This window comes from Parasteatoda tepidariorum, chromosome 9, assembly GCF_982258835.1.
Source record: "Parasteatoda tepidariorum strain Cologne lab strain chromosome 9, Ptep-v5.0, whole genome shotgun sequence".
Taxonomy (NCBI): Eukaryota; Metazoa; Arthropoda; class Arachnida; order Araneae; family Theridiidae; genus Parasteatoda; species Parasteatoda tepidariorum.
In genome coordinates this window covers 81,915,917-81,938,372 of record NC_141763.1, presented here as the reverse complement: position 1 = coordinate 81,938,372, position 22,456 = coordinate 81,915,917, and the positions used below count along the sequence as shown (strand labels likewise).

At 28.1% G+C, this 22,456-nt stretch overlaps 1 protein-coding gene across 2 annotated transcripts in view; it reads left to right on the top strand.

The window, feature by feature from the left end:
* Positions 1 to 1,029: 1,029 nt before the first annotated feature.
* Positions 1,030 to 22,456, top strand: part of LOC107442736 (acetoacetyl-CoA synthetase) — a 49,054-nt gene continuing 27,627 nt past the window's right edge. The window contains exons 1-2 of one of the 2 annotated variants that reach the window (XM_087152247.1): positions 1,030 to 1,209; positions 21,116 to 21,231. In XM_087152247.1, the coding sequence (XP_087008373.1) occupies positions 21,117 to 21,231 (115 nt within the window). In that variant the 5' untranslated portion in view covers positions 1,030 to 1,209; position 21,116. The remainder of the gene's footprint in view (positions 1,210 to 21,115; positions 21,232 to 22,456) is intronic. The other variant, XM_087152248.1, reaches the window with a different exon arrangement.

The following is a 22,456-nucleotide window of genomic DNA, read 5'->3' as shown; positions in this document are numbered from 1 at the left end:
AATAACAGATTTTATTTTGATTCAAACAAAGAAACATTAGTTATAATTTCCTAAAATACTCATATTGCAAAAATTTCAATCAAAAATATTTATATTTAGGCCGAAGATATTTATATTGAAATTATCAATAATAATAATTTCAATCTCAGAGCCGGTTCGAATCGCGGCATTGGCACCACAATATTTCTGCAATTACTTCATTACACAAAGAGTTTCCAGTTTCCTGCACTCCGCATTCGGTTATCCTTCGACTATAAGAATATTAAGCTCTCAGCCACACTCAGATAACAGCACCACTGAGCAGCTAATCACAAAAAATCTAGTATTTCCTATTTCCCATGATAGATGGCACCACCAGATAAACCAATCAAGCCACATTCCATGATTCATTTGACTAAACACAACTCAAACAAAATTTAACTCCAATGTCTATTATCAACCGAAGAGCTTATCATAAATTACCAATATCCAGTTAAATTTCCCTTTTACGATTAAGAAACCATGTTGGTTGTAAGTAATTACAAAACTGTATAGCTTTGTATTCATGGTTTTTTAACTACACTAGTTGTAAAAACAAAGAAATGCTCTTATCCGTAAACTTTACTATTAATTAAATTGACAAACTACTGCCGGTTATTTTACTGTATTTTTAGAATGAAAATTTAAACAGCGAAGAGTATTCCTGAGAGATTCATTTTGTTATATGTTGTTATAAATTTGCGAAAGTGCATGCAAGATATTGATATCTTATCCTTTTTTATACTGGTCTTTTGCAGTTTCATACTTTGAAATTTATATTTACTTAGCAGTAATACTAATATTTTTTTGAGATACAGAATAATTTTTAATAAAGTATGACTTGGAGCCGGAGTTGTAGTTAAGCTCTCAGAATAGTCCGGAGTCAAATATTTCAGCAACCATCTCTACAGCTATGGTTATATAATGAATGAAATTGTATACAAGAATCAACTTTTATTTATCTTTATTGTAGATAACACCACTAAAGCTTGTAAAATAACAATGAGAAGTGATAAAGAAAAATTGCTCAATAAGACAAGAAAGACGGTGATGAATGACCTATATAGCAATTTGCTGGGTGAAAATAAGAAAAACTATTGATATTTTTGAGAAAAAAAAGTTTTTTCATCTTTGAACGAAGACAAAATTTCTTTCATACCGTAAAAAATATTATTCCTACCTATTTTAAAGGTAAATAAATTTTTCTCATAATGTATTTAATTATGTGTATTTCTCATCAAAATACACAAATTTAATAAAGAAATTTGAAAAATACGTGCTTGGTGAACTGGTGCAATATTTAACTTGTTGGTTAAATAGTATAATAGTCAATTTTTTTTTCGTAAAATAGTGTAATATTCAGTTATTTCTTAATAAAATAGTGTTGTATTTTATTATTTCTTGATAAAATGTAGTCATTTTTAATTATTTTTTTGTAAAATAGCTTCATAATTAAATTTTTCTTGGTTAAATAGTGTTAAATTCAGTTATCTTGTGATAAAATGGTGTAATATTTAATTATTTCACAGTAAAATAATGCAATATGCAATTTTTTTGAGGAAGTGGCAACTTAACACCTGTTAAAGAAATCACTGGTTGTTAAATTAAGCAGAATTACATTTGAATAATCAAAATTATTTATATTTTGATTGTTCAAATATAATTATTTTTTATATATAATCGGTGTTTTTAAATTAAAAATTTTATAATAGAAAATGATGCTTGTAACTCAAATCGTTAAGAGATTCGACAGTCTCATAAAAACAAATTTCGAATAACTAAAATGATTAGAAACATTTTTTAGGATTTTTTTTTTAAATTGTAAAACAATGGCAAATTGAAATTTCATGTAAAAAGAAAATAGGTTTTGCAATTGTTGCTTTTTCTATTTTTTATTAGATTCTTTTTTTATTAAGTTATTATTTTTTTCAAGTTTAAAACCGATGGGAAAGAAGGGCGGGAGGTTATGACGTATGATGTTTTATTTTTTAACTGCCGAAAACAATTAGTATGGATAAATAATGACATTGCTACATAACTAATGTATTAATGGGAAATAAAGTGAGAGAATTTGCTATACTATTAACAAATTTCGTAACATGAACTATCTCTCTCTTTTTCAAATTTCTCTTAATTAAATAAAAATAGTTTGTTTTTTTACTGAATTTCCATTTTTTATAGCGACATGATATGAAAAAAATTATAAATTTATATTTGCTGCTGAAATTCTCGATCTTGTAAGCAGCTAAACTTCTTTTTATCAAGTTAAGTATAACTTACAAAATTAATATATGACTGCTTCATGACAAAATAATAGTTTAGGAAACTAATTGAAAATGTGCAATTGCATCGCAAAAATATTTTTAACAAATTGTAAATATTGAAATCAATTGTATTTTTCATATATTACAGATAAAAAAATCGGATTTTAAAATAATTGAAAACTTATGTGACAGTTGTTCAATTAAAAATAGCTTTAAAAAGGAATATTTTTTTGGAAAATATTTCTTAAGTTAGATATGTGCTTATACCAAAACAATTACTAGAATTTATGTCTTTTCAAAAAGCAATCATAATAATATAAATAATACATTTATTCATTTGAATTCGTTATGAAGCATGAATAATATTGAACATGATTTCATTTTTTGCATTTATAATGTTCAATTTAATGTGTTTCTATCTTCATTATTCTAATCACCTACTATTCCCCAAAATGAAACTGAATTAAATTTTGTTTTTGTAATAAAATTATTATGTGATTAAAAAACATCAAAATGTAATTATAAAAGACATATGCAAAGCAAATTAGTTTCCATTTTCTTAAAATGCATTTTCAGTGCTGTTATTGCTTCACGAAAATGCTGCGTGCCATGTTGATTTGCTGAGAAAGTCTCTAACTCAATTTCAAATACAACTTTAATTATGATATTCTAACGGAATTAAAAATATTCAGTAGATAGAAATATAGTTGAAATGGTTTTTGGCTTTACTATTGAAACTATTAGGTATATTAATGAAACCAAAGTATAATTATGCAAAACATGCAGCCACAAAACTAGTTTTTACTAGTACAATATATATTTTAAATTCTGATTTTCTATTAAAAGTTTATCTATATGAATTGTAAAATTATATCTTCTATAAGAATCGTAATGGAAACAGTAGAGCAGCGATTCTCAACCTGTGGGGCGCGCCCCCCTAGGGGGGCGCGAGCACACCAGAGGGGTGGCGCGAGAATATTCAAGAGAAAATATTATTTAAAAAAATTGATTAACTGGATGAAAGGAAAGCGCACATATACATAGAAAACAAAATACATTTTGACATATTTAATAACTTATTAAAGTGAAACAACTTATTAAATCAAAATTTAAGGTGGGGAGCCAAGGGTGGCTTGGCCTTAAGGATTTTTTTTATAATTTTCTGATTAAGTCTGTGTATCTGAATTTTTTCTGTAACATCTTACACCTATCTCTAATATATATCACGTATACTTTTAATTGTAAAATAAAATTTCATTTATTTTATAGTACAATTTTAAAATTTTAGCTTCTGCACCTAAGGTTTCGCACAGGTTCCAAAGGTGAGCCATTTTTTGAAATCACTTTTTCACTTACTCAAATTATCTTTAGAAAAAACACTTGGACTGGCAAACTTCTTTTAAAAAAGCACTTTAAGTGTCTTGCTGGTAGGAACAAGTTTCCCGACTTTAAAAAAAGATATTTGTTTTCAGAGTGTATAATTTGCTTATTGATTTTACTTTGATAGTTCTTGTGTGAAGTCAATAGTGATTCTTTTGAGTTAACTCATTAGAATTAATCAAGAATTATTGAGTTGATTTTTTCAGAAGGATTAGCCAACAAGTAAGAGTTAAATAATCATACTAGAGTTTACTAACTAAACCCATAACTAATCTAAAAATACCCAAATTTGCAAGAAAATACCAGAATCGACCACAAAAACACTCATAACTACCACAAAAATAAAAAAATATCTGAAAAATGACTTTAAAATGCAAACAAAACAAAAAACTTGAAACGAAATATCGCAAAGTCTACTAAAGTGCAGAAAACGTCAAAATATTATAAAAATTTAAAAAAATACCAAAGTTCCACATTTGCTTAAAATGAAATAAATCAATTGGCATTTAATTCAAGCATTCCTTTTTTAGAAATAATATGCTACGTAATGATTTATAATTAACTCTTTTATAGATTTCACGTTTGCTTTCGAAGGTGGCCCGAGTGTCGCGCCACTTGGGAACATACTTAAGTACTCTCTTACCATTTGCACGACATAAAACTATTAATCTGATAGATTAATTCGAATTAAAGTAATGTGGTTAAATAAAAAGAAATAAACTTTCAGAAAACATATTATAACTCAAAGTTCAAAGAAATTAAACACATTATTTTCTCATCTGGAAATTAGAACGACAACTGCAAATAATTAAATCACTTCATACAATGGAGGCCATTCAAGGAAATATCTTCCAATTCAGCCTCGTGCACCTCAGATACAAGATTTACAATGCAGAAGGGACATCTTATGATTCAAAATAAATTTTATTTTACTTTGGGGGGGGGGCTACGTTAGGAGCACTGGTCACCTTTGGCATACCCACCTTACTTAATCAAACATACTAAATTTTAAAAAAAATTAATAATTTTTAGTGACTTCCATGGGTCTGTCCTGCAGAGCAAAGTTTTTTGAGGTGAGGCTTAATATTAGAAATAGCCACTCTCAGTCCTGTTTCTATATTTAGTCGTGATCCATATTTTGTCTTCAAAGAAGCCACAGCAGAAAATCCAGTTTCACAAAGGTAGGATATTGAAAACGGTAATAGAATGCGAAATGCCCTATGTTTCAGTGCAGAAAAATCCTCTTCCTGCCAAAATTCAAATAGTGATTTATAACTAAATTGCATTTCAGTTTCGCCACTTGTGAAGTCTAGGAATTTTTCTTCCTCATCAATTGAGAGTCCTTCGGGAGTCTTATGAAATGGATTCCTAACCCACTCGTAACTTGCTAGCAGTTTGTCATGAGCAGGAAAATACTTTTTAAAATTCTTTGCCAACATGGCTAAATAATTTTCAATGGTTACAAACGTAACTTTCATATATTCATCTTCAGCCTTATAAGTTTTAGTACAATTATCCACATTTGCAAACATTGTTAGGTTTTTTTGCTTTAAATTTCTGCCCCACAATTCTAATTTTCTACAAAAAGCATTAACTTCATCACTCGTATCCAACATATGTGTATTTGCTCCTTGGAGTTTAAGATTCAAGTTATTTAATTTCTCGAATGTGACGACCAAGTATCTCAATTTCATCACAAATAAACAATAGTGTAGATTCCCGGTTTCCGGTCTGTTATCTTCTAAGGAAATGACGATTTCTTCTCTTAATTCATGAGCACGTTGCAAAAATTTCTCACGTGATAAACATCTTGCCTTACATTTAAATAGTAACTCTGAATGTACTGAACCCATGTCATTACAAAGAGCAGAAAAGATTCTTGATCTCAGGGTTCTAATTTTTATATAATTTGAAATGGTTACAACCGCAGTTAATACAATATTTAAACCAGGACGTATTTCTTTCGAACCCAAAGCTTCTCTGTGGATCATGCAATGTGTCCAGACGCATTGAGGGGATTTTTGTTTTACTAGTGCTTGTATACTTTCGAACCTTCCGGATATTGAACAAGCATATTCCGATGCAATTTTTGCATTTTGTGTTTGCATCATTCATAACATCACTTAAAATAGCAAATAATGCTAGCGCTGTTGTTTTTGAGTTCTATTGATTTGCAGAAAAGTAGTTCTACTACTGACATATTATCACAAAATCAAACATAGGCAAAATGAAATGAGCATCTTTATTAATATCTCTTGCTTCAAAGTTTATTGAAAACATTTTGTCACGCAACATCGAGAAAAGCTGACACTACATTTTCAGCTGTATCACCTATTCGACGAGCAACAGTATCATTTGCAAGAGGTATGGACTGTAATTGTTTTGAAAGATTAACTCCAAACATAGTTTCTACAATCTCAATTGTTGCTGATTTTTACTTTACTTTTGTTTTGGTAGTTAGTTAAAAATAATTTAAGGACAGAATTCAAAATACTCAATATACATTACTGTTGTATACATTTTACTGTAAGTGGGGGGCGCGATGAAAATTATGATTGAAAACTGGGCCGCGAATACTGAAAGGTTGAGAAACGCTGCAGTAGAGAATAGATTATGATTTTATTGAAAGTGAATCTAAACGAATTGTGATATATTAAAATATACTAACACTGTTTAATGAATAGCAAAACGTTATGTGCTTTATATGTGCAAGAAATAAAGATTTTAAAAAGAAATAAAGTTTGGCTAGCAATAAATGAAATCTCTGGGAAATTTTTTATTGCTTTTAGAATATTGCATGTAAGAAAATGTATGTTATCGTTCAAGAAAAATTATATCTTCTATAATAGTATAATAATCGTATAATCGCATAATCGTATAATCGAATAATCGTATAATATAATACAAATAATCGTAATGGTAACAGTGGAAAATAGATATTTGACAGCAGCTAAACGTTATATGCTTTATCTGTGCAAGAAATAAAAACCTTGTAAGCAAATAAAATTTGGTTAGCAATCAAGGACAGTTGTCTGAAAATAAATTTTTTTGAATGAGTTGCGTGTGCTATCATCCAAGAAAGCTTTTATAAGAATTCTAATGGTACCAATAGAAAATAGATGATATTTTTGCCAAAGTAGTATTTAATAGCTTTTATTACAAGAACCACATTAAAACCACATTTTATTACAAGAATGTTGCTGATTATGTTAAAAGAAAGGAATTTATGAAAAATTTGGTAAAAATATCAAAGAAACATTTCTGAGGAAATTAAATTATTTCCCAAGTACTTTTGATGCATAGCATTTTTAAAAAAGAAAGTGTGTTACAAACAACAGTTGAAAATTTATTGAATGTTCAGTTAATTGAATAAATTTAATAAGTTGATAACTTTGAATTCTTAAAAGGCTTAAAAGTCCTTAAAAAAGACAATAGAAGATTTCTTTACAATGTAGTATAAAACTTTTGTTAGAACAATTTTGTTCGAGAAATCTGTTGAAGCAGTTTGTAAGTGAAATTTTCTTTAAAAGACTTGTTTGAAAAACTTGCTGAAACAATTCTGCTAACAATTTGAAAAACATGTTTAGAACAATCTGTTAAATTGACCTTTTAGTATAATTCTATGAAAACACTCTCTTTGATTCATCTTTAAGTAAAATTTTTTGAAAACTCTAAGTTAAAAGAATTTGTTCATACACTGTTAGAAAAATCTATTTTTGACATTCTGTTAGAGCATTGTTTCTCAACGGGGGCGATACCGCCCCCCGGGGGGCGGTGGGAGTATGCTGAGGGGCAGTGAACTTGTTTTGGGCTGTAGGGGGGCGTTGTATATGCTATGGGCGGTAGGGGGGCGATGAGCATGGTTAGTCATTCAAATTTAGTTTCAAAACTCCCAAATAAAATTATTAAATTAAGATTAATTTAATAAGTAAAATAAATCATAAATTAATATTAAATGAAAAAATGAGAATATTCGATGCATCATTTGCACCAGCAATAAGACGAACTTGTACGACACCTTTTCTCCGTTTCGAAACAGTATTGCACAGCGCATGAGTCATATTTTTGCCTCTGACTTTTTCGAACCATTTGGCGTATGGTTCTAACTTATTTAAGCCGTTTGGAGGAAAATTTGATTAATAAATTTCTTATTTCTGGGAACGGCTTATTTATTTTGAATAAAACTTTTTTTTTCTTTACTATCGAGCAATAAATTTGCGGTTTTATTTTCATCAAATTTAGACTAGAAGAGCAGTGCAGACCTTCGAGAGTTACATATTCATTAGATCAATTTTCAGATTTTAGTGCGGGGTGACTACTGTGTTCTGAACTATTGGACGGATAGGCGTCAATTTGATATTCATATTCGCTCATTAATTTTAAATCGAAAGTGTTATGCTGTTTAGTTTTTTTAGAGTAAAATCATTATTAGAACGAGAGGAAATTATTATTATTTTTTTAAAATTCGAGTGTATTCAATTTTTCCTTTTCTAGGATCCTCAGAAGTATTAGGGGGGATTATTAAATCACAATAAAGATTTTGGCAGACAGCAGCCGTTACTGTTATCGGATTTTCTAAGACTGTCTCCAATAGCTGTGACTCATTCAAGCCATTTGGCGAAAATTGAACTCTTTTAGTATGAATATTTGATTTGATCAGTATTTCTTATGATAGTTTTCATTCACTCCTTTCAGTTTTTTCCCAGGTTTCGATTCGATTTCATTGTTTCTTTGGCCAGGTACGTGTGTGAATCAGTTTTTTATAGTATATTATTCATTAATTTTAAGAAATAGTTGATTTTCTTTCATCTTTTGCATTTTGCTGCCGCCAACAATGTCGTTTAACAAAAAGAAGTGTCGTCAATACAATGCCACTTACTTGAAGTTTGGATTTGTTCAATCACCATCGAACTCTCAACTACCTATGTGTTTACTTTGCAACAAAGTTTTATCGAATGAGGCCATGAAACCTTCTCGTTTGCAGGAGCATTTGCAAAAAATTCACCCTGACAAACAGAATAAAGACTTGTCATTTTTCAAGAACATCAAGGACAAGTTTCTGAAGGCACCTTCGGTCTCAGGATTACTAGCAACCTCGTCCCAAAAATGCGACGATGGTTTGATAGCCTCTTATAACATATCAAAATTAATTGCCAAATCTGGGAAAGCTCATACCATCGGCGAAGAGTTGATACTGCCGTCTGTTAAGGAAGTCTTAGAAACAGTTTTACACCATCCAGCAGCATCTAATGTAATAAAAAATATCCCATTAAGCAACGATACAGTTCGGCGACGAATTGATGAGATGGCGGAAGATGTTGAGGAGTCCTTATGCAAACTTTTGATGTCGAATGAATTTTCCCTGCAAGTTGATGAATCAACCTTGCCAAGTAATGAGGCTTTATTGTTGGCGTACGTCCGGCTTGTTAAGGAAGGAAAAATTGTTCAAGAGATGCTTTTTGCTCGAAGCTTGATTATAGATACCAAAGGAGAATCTATTTTTAACACTGTCAAAGATTATTTTAAAGAGAAAAACATTCCTCTTACGAATATTATGTCTGTTGCCACTGATGGAGCTCCTGCAATGGTGGGTCGACATCGTGGGTTTATCGCCTTTTTGAAGAGGGAGGTACCAGATATTTTAGCTGTTCACTGCGCAATTCACAGACAGCATTTAGTTGCAAAATTATCTCAGTGACTGCTTGCATCAGTCATTGCAATACGTTATCTCTGCTGTGAACAAAATTCGCTGTAATGCTTTCAACGATCGATTATTCAAACAGCTATACAAGATAAACGATGAAGAATTCAATCGTTTGCTACTACACACTGAAATTCGCTGGCTTTCCAAAGGCGCCTGTCTCAATAGGTTTTGGAATCTTTTCGACTCTGTGCTTGAGTTCCTGGAAGACAAAGATGTAGCTCTGAGTGACAGATTGCTAGAATTTAAGATAGACGTTGCCTACATGACGGATTTATTTGCAAAATTTAATGGTGTTAATTTACAACTTCAAGGCGACGAACTCAATTTGATCACTTCAAAATCAGTTATTTCTGCCTTTCTAAAAAACTCATTTTGTGGAAGCAGAATTTTGGTAGGAATGAGTTTAGCCAATTTCCGATCTTATCGGATCTTAAAAAGAATGGTGAAATTTCCTGTGATGATACACAAGAATATTGTCAACATCTTGAGTCTTTGCACATGGACTTTTCTAATCGTTTTAAAAATGTGTTGACCCTGGAAGTCCCTCAATGGGTTATGAACCCTTACGTGAATATTGAAACAGCAGAGGTTCATATTCAGGAGGAATTGGTTGAACTTTCAACTAATGAAACTTTGAAAGCTTGCTTCCAGAATGGTGATCGTCTCACAGAATTTTGGCTTCAAGATAACATAAGTCGCCTCTACCGTCAAATTTTTTTTAATTGCCTTCCCTACCTCCTACCTTGTCGAGCGAGGATTCAGTGCTGTGACGGATCTAGTCACAAAAAAGAGAAATCGACTCGAAATCGTGCAACGAGGGGACTTACGTCTTCACCTCACTAAAAATATTGAACCGAATGTTAAGAAACTAGCTCTGAACCATCAAGCACAATCCTCCCACTGACATACTTACTTGATTGCTTCGTTGATACCACGTTTTAGTGTAAAAAATTGTTTTTGATGTTTTTTTAATTATCTAATTAAGTTTAAATAACTCTTTTTAGCATAGATTTCTTTGTTTGTTTTCTCATTACCGTATTTATTTTGATTATAACAAAAAGATTGCGATTACCTGCCGGGAGAAAAGTATCGAGTTAACGTTCACACTATTTTTTTCTAAAAACCAAACAAAGTTAACGCGTAAGAATATTGCTTAAAAATGTTACCTTTTATAATTCAGCTCAAATTATGCTCCAAATAACTGAATTTTCACAAAGGGGGCGTTTAAACTCTTTTTCGCTCCTTAAGAGGGCGGCAGCGTTAAAAAGGTTGAGAACCTATGTGTTAGAGCAATCTCTGGAAATAATTCTGTTTGAACAATAATTCTGTTAAAATATTCTGTTAAAATATTTATGTTAGAACAATCTTTTGAAACAACTCGGTCAGAATATTTTGTTGGAACAATCATATTAGAAAAGCTTTATTAAAACTATAATGTTAGAACAATCTATTAGAGCAATTCTGCTTGAGAGAGCTTTCAAACTACTGGCAGCAATCCACCTACAACCAAACTACAACCAGCAAACCTTAAAACTAATTCCGTTCGAATAATATGTTAGAATAATTCTGTTAAAATATTTGTGTTAGAACAATCTTTCAAAATAACTCTGTTAGAATAATTTAGTACAATCTTTTTCGACAATTCTATTAGATTTGTTCATTGTATTTATAACATCTTATTCATCCTTTTCCCAGATAGTTAAAAGCATAAATTTTAAAGTTTGACTTTTTGATGTACTAATTTTAACATTTCAATTCATCCAATTTTTGCCAACAATAATGAATAACGGTTACGGTGTTCAAGATACAAACATATTTCAGGCTAAGGACTGGAAGTTCTTACTTCTTATTCTAAAGTGTTTTGGAATTGCAAAAGCGAAGAATGAAAGAATTAGTAATACTGCCATTAAAATGCAGGATGTGTTCTACACTGGACTTTACATAATGTGGTTAATCCCATGCATATACTTTTCATATTCAACAGTTCACATTTCTAAGAAATTTAATTGTCATAATGCAAATCACAGGATATTTTCTAATATTTGTAATGAGTTTCATTTTACGTTCAATCTTGAGAAGAATACTAAAAAATGCAGTTTGCATCCATCAAATTAGAACAAAAATTTGTTCAAAGCAAAATCGCAGACAAACAGACAAATTAATGATGGTTGTGTTCCCTTTGCTTCTTATCTATTACACTATTTGCGTTTTTGAAATCTTCTGGGTATATGGAGACTATGATAGAATTGCTCGTCTAGCTTTTTTCGATCTTGTTGACTTAAGCCACCTAAACAGTAAGACCAAACAATCTTTTGCAATTATATGGAAAATATTGTATTGCTGGTCATTCGGTTTCATCATTTTAATTCCTGCTAGTTGTGCTTTCATTTGTTATTTTATTCAGTTGGAAAACTTCAGTACTATTAACTTTTACAATCGCTTAGTTAGAGAGAATATAAGAATTCGAATAACATCTTCGAAATCAATTCAAATCATCAGTGATTACAAGAAAATGACTGTTGAAATTAAGAAAATAAATGATTTGCTTTTATCTTTAATTATTTGTTTGATTACGGTGTGGTTTATCACCATATGCTTTTCCCTATATCTATTTTTAAATCCCTTTGAGATGATTTATGGAAGAGTTAAGTATTTAATAACACTTATAGTACATTCAATTCAATATATTTTTCTCGTCAATATTTGCGATAAAGTGACGAACGAAGTTCAATCCATTAAAGATGATCTGGCATCAAAACTTGAGGAAAATCGTAACTCACTCGTTACCAATCTATTAATATTACATTCAGCATTCGAACGTTTCAGAAAGAATGTATCTGTTGTTCCACTTGGTTTGTTTGAATTGGAGAAAAGATTTACTCTCGGAATGTTTGGACTGATAATAACTTACAATATTATCCTTTTGCAGTTTCAAAATTAGGGAAAAAATCTATCACTAAAAGTTGCCTTGTGAAGTGTTTTATATATATATATATATATATATATATATATATATATATATATATATATATATATATATATATATATATATATATATATATATATATATATATATATATATATATATATATATATATATATATATATATATATATATATACATATATATATATATATATATAAGTTCAAAATGAAGAATAAAACAAAGAAATAATAAGTAAAAAAATAACAAACAACATTTTATTTAAAAAAATAAAATAAATAAATGTTAATTAAAAAACCGGAAAAAAAAGGATATAATCTTTTCTTCAGCCCACACGATTATATCCGCAAAACAGAGTGCTTTCTGATATTGTATCAATAAAGCCAAAGCAAAATATATTAATACAATAGTGTGAGGAGCACTCAAAAAGTTTTTTTATAAAATAACTACAAATAAAATAGATCACAAAAAGTAAAAATAAGTAAAAACAACATGTAAAAACAGATAATAAAATAAAATGAAAAGAAAAAACATTAAAAAGGGGGGACTATAAAGTGAGTAGCAAAATCAGAACAACTTACATGGACGGATATTTTTCAAGAATGATTTAAAAATGTTTTCGCAGAAAGATTGCCAGATTACAAAATATGAAAACAAAAGATGAAAACAAAAGCGCAAATTGAGTGTAACAAGAGGGTTTTAAAGTGTCGTTCTTTCTGCACTGCTGAAGTGATTTGTTATTCTGAGTTTTGATTTGTTAGTTACCAAGGATGGGCCCGAAATGAATGTGCGCAAGGTAATATTATACTGGATAATTTTAAAAATTGATCATAAATAGTTTTAGAAGATAGATGTTTATTAAAGAAAAAATATAAAAGAGAAAAGAGAAACATAAATTGCCTGTTTTGTAAATAATTTTAGCCGCGGATTTGCACGATATGGATTAGCACATAGAAAAATTATTTAAATTATCAAAGAAAAAATTTTTAATAGATTATTTTAACACGGATTTGCCCGAAATGGATTTGCACGTGGAAAATTGTATAAATTAATAAAGAAATTTTTAGCAAACAATTTTATCCACGAATTTGCCCGAAATGGATTTGCACATGGTAAAATTATATAAATTAACAACGAAATTATTTAGTAAATAATTTTGGCAATGAATTTTGGCCTGAAATGGATTTGCACATGGGAAAATCATAAAAATTAACAACAACAAAAAAATGTTTAGTAAATATATCCACCAAAATATACGATTAATTCAATGATTTTATATAAAATTTTATTACATTATTTGAGTATCCATTGTTTTTTATCAGATTTTGAAAGAGTTTATCGATTTGTTTTTTGGATAAATAAATATTACTACATATTCTTTTAATTCTGTTCATTTCATTAAAAGTGGTATTTAAATAGATGCTCCTAGAAACATTAGAATTCCAAGTAACTAGTTTATTAATATTAAAATTAAAATCATTTCTTTTATCGTATAAATCAACAAAGCAGATATTTTCAACTTTCATAATACCCAAATCCAAAAAATTGAAATTAATATTATCATCATGATTACGAAGTAAGATTAATTCCTCAGGGTATATATCACTCAATAAAACAGTAAAATCTTGGAAATTAACGATAATTAAGTCATCAATATATCTAAAAACAAATTTAATACTAAGAGTATAATTTTTTTCATAATAATGCAAAAATAAGTTAGCTAAGAGAGATGAATAATTAGATCCCTGTGGTATTCCATTAATTTGAAGAAAAATATCCCTTCCATTGTAAAGATAATTACTAAAAAGTATATATATATATATATATATATATATATATATATATATATATATATATATATATATATATATATATATATATATATATATATATATATATATATATATATATATATATATATATATATATATATATATAAGGCATAATTTCGTTCATATAATTCTTACCTATTAAAGGTAAATAAATTTACTTCATAATTTATTTTATATCTTATTTAATTACGTGTTTCTCTATTTCTCATCAAAATACGCAAATGTAAGAACGAAATTTGAAAAAAACGCACTTGGTGAACTTTCGCAATATTTAACTTGTTGGTTAAATAGAATAATATTCAATTATTTTTGTCGCCAAATAGTGTAATATTTAGTTATTTCTTAATAAAATAGTGTTGTATTTAATTATTTCTTGGCAAAATGTAGTTATTTTTAAATATTTTTTGTAAAATACATCATATTTAAATTTTCATAAAATAATTTATATAAAAATTTTAAAATTCATATTTAAATTTTTCTTGGGTAAATTCAGTTATCTTTGTGATAAAATGGCGTAATAATTAATTATTTCACTGTAAAATCGTGCAAAATTTTTTCGAGGAAGCGGAAACTTTATACCTGATAAAGAAATCACTCGTTGTTAAATTAAAATGAATTACAATTGAATAATCAAAATTAATTAACTGTTTATAAAATAAAAATTAATTATAGTTTGATTGTTCAAATATAATTATTTTTTATAAATAATCGGTGTTTTTTTATTAAAAATTTTGTAATAGAAAACGAAGCTTGCAAGCCAAATCGTTAAGAATTTCGACAGTCTCTTAAAAAAAATCGAATAATTAAAATAATTAGAATAATTTTTTTCGAACTTTTTCTTTAAAAATTGTAAAATAAAGGCAATTTGACATTTAATGTAAAAAGAAAATAGGTATTCGTTTGCTGTTTTTTCTATTTTTAATTAGGTTCTTTTTTTATTAAGTTATTTTTTTATCATTAAAAACGATGGGAAAGAAGGGAGGGAAATTATGACATATGAGGTTTTGTTTTTTAATTGCCGAAAAACAATTAGTTTGAAAAAATAAGACATTGCTGCATAAATAAAGTATTAATGGGAAATAAAATGAGAGAATTTGCTGTACTATTAACAAATTTCGTAACATGAACTATCTCTCTCTTTTTCAAATGTCTCTTAATAGAATAAAAATAGTTTGTTTTTTTTACTAAATTTCCACTTTTTCTATCGATATGATAGGGAAAAAAATTGTAAATTTATATTTGCTGCTGAAATTCTCGATCTTGTAAAACAGCTAAATTTCTTTTTATCAAGTCAAGCATAACATACGAAATAAATATATAACTGTTGCATGACAAAATAATAATGGAGAAAAATAATTGAAAAATCGCAATTGCATCATAAAAATATTTTTAACAAATAGTAAATATTGAAATCAATTATATTTTTCATATTTTGTTGATAAAAAAATCTGATTTTAAAATAATTGAAAACTAATGTGTCTGTTATTCAATTAAAAAAAGCTTTAAAAAAGAATATTTTTTAGAAAATATTTCTTAAGTTAGATATGTGTTTGCCTCAAAAAAATTACTAGAATTTATGTCTTTTCAAAATGCGATCATTACAATATAAATAATACATTTATTCATATGAATTCGTTATGGATCGTGAATAATATTAAGCATGATTTTATTCGTTACATTTATAATGTTCAATTCAATGTGTTTCTACCTTCATTATTTTTTTAATATTCTATGATGCATGCACGTTTGAATAATTACGTACCAGGCTGCTTTGTTACGAAGGGAACTTTACGGCAATTATAATCCAAATGTTTTTCGCAGACTGAAGTTAGTAAGTAGACCAAAATAAAACTGAATTTTCATTGCTATTATTGTTTTGCGAAAATGTTGCGTGCCATGTTGATTTGTTGAGAATGTCGCTGACTCAATTTCAAATACAACTTTAATTATAATATTCTTACAAAATTAACAATATTAAGTAGATAAAAATACAATTGAAGTGGTATTTGGCTTTACTATTGAAACTCTTAGGTATATCAATGAAACCGAAATATAATTATGCAAAACATGCAACCACAAAACTAGTTTTTACTAGTATAATATATTTTCGATTCTGCTTTTTAATTAAAAGACTATCTAAACGAATTGTAATATATCATTAAAATATACTAACACTGTTTAATCAGCAGCAAAACGTTATATGTTTTATATGTGCAAGCAATAAAGACCTTAACAAGAAATAAAGTCTTGTTAGCAATAAATGAAATCTCTGTAAAAATGTTTATTGCTTTTAGAATGTTTTTTATGTGAGGAAATGTATCTAATCGTTCAAGAAAAATGGTATCTTTTATAAGAATCGTAATGGTAACAGTAGAGAATAGATTATGATTTTATTGAAAGAGTATCTAAACGAATTGTAATATATTGAAATATACTAACACTGTTTAATCAACAGCAAAATAATATATGCTTTATGTGTGCAGTTAATAAAGATCTTAAAAAGAAATAAATCTGGCTAGCAAAAAATGAAATCTCTGTGAAAATGTTTATTGCTTTTAGAATATTGTAAGAAAATGTATGCTATCATTCAAGAAAAATTATATCTTTTATAATAATCGTAATGGTAACAGTAGAAAATAGATATTTGACAGCAGCTAAATGTTATATGTTTTATTTGTGCAAGCAATAAAGATCTTGTAGAGAAATAAAGTCTGGCTAGCAATAAAGGAAATCTCTCTGAAAATATTTACTTTTTTAGAATGAGTTGTATGTAAGGAAATATATGCTATCATCCAAGAGAGCTTTCATAAAAATCGGCATGGTAACAAAAGAAAATAGAATATATTTATTCCAAAATAGTATTTAATAGAATTTCAAACCACATTTTACTACAAGAATGTTGCTGCTTTCATTTTTAAAAAAACGAAATTTATAAAAAATTTCATAAAAATATCAACGAAACATTTCTGAGGAAATTAAATTGTTTCGAAAATACTTTTGATACATAGCATTTAAAAAAGAAAGAGGAATTCAAACAACATTTTAAAGTTTATTGAATGTTCAGTTAATTGTATAAATTCAGTAAGTTGCTAACTTTCAATACTTAAAAGGCTTAAAAGTCCTTAAAAAAGACAGCAGAAGATTTCCTTACAATGTAGCTAAAAGATTTTGTTAGAACAATTTTGGTTGAGAAATCTGTTGAAGCAGTTTGTTAGAGAAATTTTCTTTAAAAGACTTGTTTGGAAAACATGCCGAAACAATTCTGTTAACTATTTGAATAATATGCTTTGAACAATCTGTTACATTGATCTTTTAGTCGAATTCTATGAAAACACTCTGTTAGATTTATCTTTAAGTAGAAATCTTTGAAAAAACTATGTTGGAACAATCTGCTCATACACTGTTAGAAAAATCTATTTCAGCAATTCTGTTAGAGCAATCTCACAAAGTAATTCTGTTTGAGCAAACTGTTAGAATAATTCTGTTAAAATGTTGGAACAATCTTTTTTTAGAGCAATTCTGTTTGAGCAAGCTCTCAAACTACTGGCAGCAATCCAACTACAACCAAACTACGACCAGCAATCTTTAAAACTAATTCTGTTCGAACAATCTGTTCGAATAATTCTGTTAGAATATTTATGTTTGAACAATCCTTTGAAACAACTCTGTCAGAATCATTTGTTGGAACAATCATATTAAAAAGGTTTTATTAAAACAATACTGTTAGAACAATCTATTAGAGCAATTCTGTCTGAGCGATCTTTCGAACTACGGGCAGCAATCCAACTACAACCAAACTACGGCCTGCATTCTTTAAAATTAATTACGTTCGAATAATCTGTTGGAATAATTCTGTTAAAATATTTATGTTAGAACTATCTTTTAAAATAACTCTGTTAGAATGATTTAGCACAATCTTTTTTAACAATTCTATTAGATTTGTTCATTGTATTTATAACATCCTAGTTATGCTTTTTCCAGATACTTAAAATCATAAACTTTTAAGTTTAACTTTTTGATGTACTAATTTTTAACTTTTTAATTCATCCAATTTTTGTCAACAATAATGGATTACGGTGACCACGATACAAACTTATTTCAAGCTAAAGACTGGAAGTTCTTACTTCTTATTCTAAAGTGTTTTGGAATTGCAAAAGCGAAAAGCAAAAGAATTAGTGAAACTGTTAATAAAAAGCAGGATGTGTTCTATACAGGGCTTTACATAGGGTGGTTAATCCCATGCATATACACTTTATATTCAGCTGTTCATTTTTCTAAAAAATATAATATAATATATATCATAATGCAAATCACAGGATTTTTTCTAATATTTGTAATGAGTTTTATTTTACGTTCAATCTTGCGAAGAGTACTAAAAAATGTAATTTACATCCATCAAATTAGAAAAATTTGTTCTAATCAAAATCGCAGACAAACAGATAAATTAATGATGCTTGTGTACCCTTTGCTTCTTATCTATTACACTATTCGCGTTTTTGAAGTCTTTTGGGGATATGGAGACTATGATAGAATTGTTCGTCTAGCTTTATTCAATCTTGTTGACTTACGCCACCTAAACAATATGACCAAACAATCTATTGCAATTATATGGAAAATTTTGTATTGCTGGTCTTTCGCTCTGATCATTTTATTTCCTGCTAGTTGTGCTTTCATTTGTTATTTTATTCAGTTGGAGAACTTTAGTACCATTATTTTTTACAATCGCTTAGTTAGAGAAAATATAAAAATTCGAATAACATCCTCGAAATCAATTCAAATCATCAGTGATTACAAGAAAATGACTATAGAAATTAAGAAAATAAATGATTTGCTTTTACCTTTAATTATTTGTTTGATTACGGTGTGGTTTATCGCCATGTGCTTTTCCCTATATCTATTTTTAAATCCCTCAGAGATTATTTATAAAAGAGTTAAGTATTTAATAACACTTATAGTACATTCAATTCAATTTATTTTTCTCGTCAATATTTGCGATAAAGTGAAGAACGAAGTTCAAACCATTAAAGAAGATCTGATATCAAAACTAGAAGAAAATCGTAACTCATTTGTTACCAATCTATTAATATTAAATTCAGCATTCGAACGTTTCAGAAAAAATGTATCTGTTGTTCCACTTGGTTTGTTTGAAATGGAGAGAAGATTTACTCTCGGAATGTTTGGACTGATAATAACTTACAATGTTATCCTTTTACAGTTTCAAAATTAGGGAAAAAATTAATCACTAAAAGTTATTTAACCTCTTGGAGCACGCGTGATACCAGTGTTTGTCTTTAGATTTTTTTTCTCGGGCTCTAATTACACTCACTCGTTACCAAACTATTAATATTACATTCAACATTCAAACATTTCAGAGAAAATGCATCTGTTGTTCCACTTGTATTGTTTAAATTGGAGAAAAGATTTTTTCTCTCAATGTTTGTTCTGATAATCACTTACAATGTTATCCTTTTACAGTTACAAAATTTGGGAAAAATTCAATCACTGAAAGTTATTTAACCGTTTGATGAAGACGTGAAACCGGTGTTTTTCTTGGATATTTTTTTCTGACTCCCTAATCACAAGCAAAAATGCATTTAATATTTTAATGGTATATCTTAACTGCAACAAAAACAATCTAATAGTTGTTAAAAAAATCTGTTAGATTATCAGAATTAAATTTGCACTAAAATAAAGGATCCAACAAAAAGTAGTTTTAATTTTTTTTCCATTGATATTCAAAAATTTATCAATAATTGATTTTGTAAATTTAAGAAATTTCAGTGATGAATAACTGTTTCTCGTTGATCTAAATAACTACAAATAAGGGCGAATTTTAAAAATTAGTGTTTAGTAGTGAGCCGTGTTTCGAGTATTTTACCTTTAGCGCAGAAAAAGACGCTGGTGTTTCATACTGCATTTCATTACCATAAATTATTCAATTGTTAAATATAATATTTTTCTGTTATTTTGGTCTAAATTAAAACAAAATAATAAGAAAAGTATAAAAATTCTGTTTAATAAAAATTCTGGGTCAAAGGGTTAATTCTGTTATAACTGATTGTACAGAAAATTGAGAGCCTATACATTTTATTAAAAATTCTCAATACGCACAAGTTTTTTCGTCAGTTCACAAGGTGTTACCGAAATGCAAGCATTGTTTTGTTTTTCTTATAGCGTACTAAAATATTTACTCCAGGTCTGTATGCTGTTATTATTTGTTTAATACATTGAAATAAATTTGTCAAATTTGTGGCACTGTAGTATTATTGTGCAAACATAATGAGTAGTGAAAATTAAAATTTATTTGCTTAAACAAATTTGCAGATAATGTTTTTAAAAAATGTACTATCCGGGCAAGATGGGACAGCCAAAGTAGTATAAAAGTGTAAAATAAAAATTAAACTCTCCGGCTTTGGCAAAAAGCCGAAAAAATAAGGTAATATTAACAAAAAATATATAAACTAACAAATATAACTTACTGTTACTGAAGACTGGATTCAATGTTCAGATTGCTTAAAATAGGCTCGTGAAGCGTGCAGTGCTTATTCTGGTTTTGACCACTTCTTATGCAGTAACTGTGATGTTTATGAACGTTTTTTTGTCGATTATTCTTTTATTCTGACATTAATTTCTGTGATTTTTGAAACATAATTATGTGTCCCATCTTGCTCGAGTAGTCCGGGCAAGATGGGACAATACTCTATTTTCGTTTATGTTAAGTTATTATTATTGATCTTTATTATTTATTTATTTTTTGTATGAAATATGTAAGGGCAATGCTCCCACTCTTACAATATAAAAGATATAAAATTGCTCTAGTTTACTATTTTTATTTAAATTAGATTTATTGCAAATAGTGTCTGTATTAGTCAAACTCTTATATGCCGTGATAAAATAAAATGTGTTGCAAAATGCTGACTAAGACATACTGTTTAATTATTTGTAACTGTCTTAAATGATAATTTTCAAAAAGGATGGATGCCAAAAACTTTGAAAATGCCTGCATATGGAAGCCAACCGGAATTGACAAATCATCAAATTTTGTGAAATTCATGAATTTAATAGAAGAAAAATATAAAGTGAAACTAGGTAAATATACTTGACTACGTTTTAATTTTTATTATTGCCATGTCTTCTTAAAAGAGGAACAACACAGTAGAAACCTGTAAAATTTATGAATTTGTTTTTAAATGAATTCTGCAATGGTTGTGACAAAATTAACCTAATAATTCTTTACATCTTATTGTACAGATTTTAATCTTCATTTTATCATGATATAAGTAGAAAAATTTAAAAAATTAGCTCATATATCATAGAATGTTTATAACTTATTTTTTAAATTATACATAACTTCCTGTAGTGATAAGTTGAAAGAAAATCATCTAAATTCGATTTGTTTTTTTTTAAAACGACATGAATATAGTTTTCATTGCACGTATGACTTTTTAAGAAATGATTGTATTTTGAAATAAAAATTTCAAAAAATTACTATCTTTTTAAAAGGGGAACAACACAGTAGAAGCCTGTAAAATGAATGAATTAGCTTTTAAATGAATTCTGCAATGATTGTGATAAACTTAACTTAATAACTATTTTCATCTTATTGTGCATATTATAATCTTAATTTTGCCATTATGCAAAAAAAAAATGTTAAAAATTAGCGCATATATCATAGAATGGTTAAAACTTATTTTTTTTCATAAATCATAACTTCCTGTACTAATATGAAAAAAAATCATCTAAATTCGATTCTATCTAGTTTTTTTTAAATGATATGAATATAATTCTCATTGCACGTAGGAGTCTTTACGAAATAGCTGTATTTTGAAATAAAAATTTCAAAAAGTTACATAAATAAATTAACTTTTCGTCGTGGATTATTCAAAACAAGTCAACGCAATAAAGATATACCGACGTGCAACGAAAACTATATTTATTATGAATATTGTGCCAAAATTTCAAGTAAATCGGTTCTAGTACAGCAAGCAAGAGAAATACAGTTTCGAGTAGATAGCGCTTAAAGTTTTGCTATCAATAATCCGTATAAATATTTAAAGTTTTGAGACTAACTACAGTGCGTCAGTACCAGGTCTATAAGATTTTTTTTGTACAATTTTTAAATACCTTATAATGGTAAAAATTTTGTTACATATATGTTACATTAAGCTGCATTTTTACTATAATAATTTCTGACTGGCTACTTTGGTGTAGCAGCCAAGTTTGATGAAGATAATGCTTCAGATTTATTCCATTAATTCTGCCACTTAGCACATAACTTACACACAAAAATAACACTTAACATAACATTTAATAT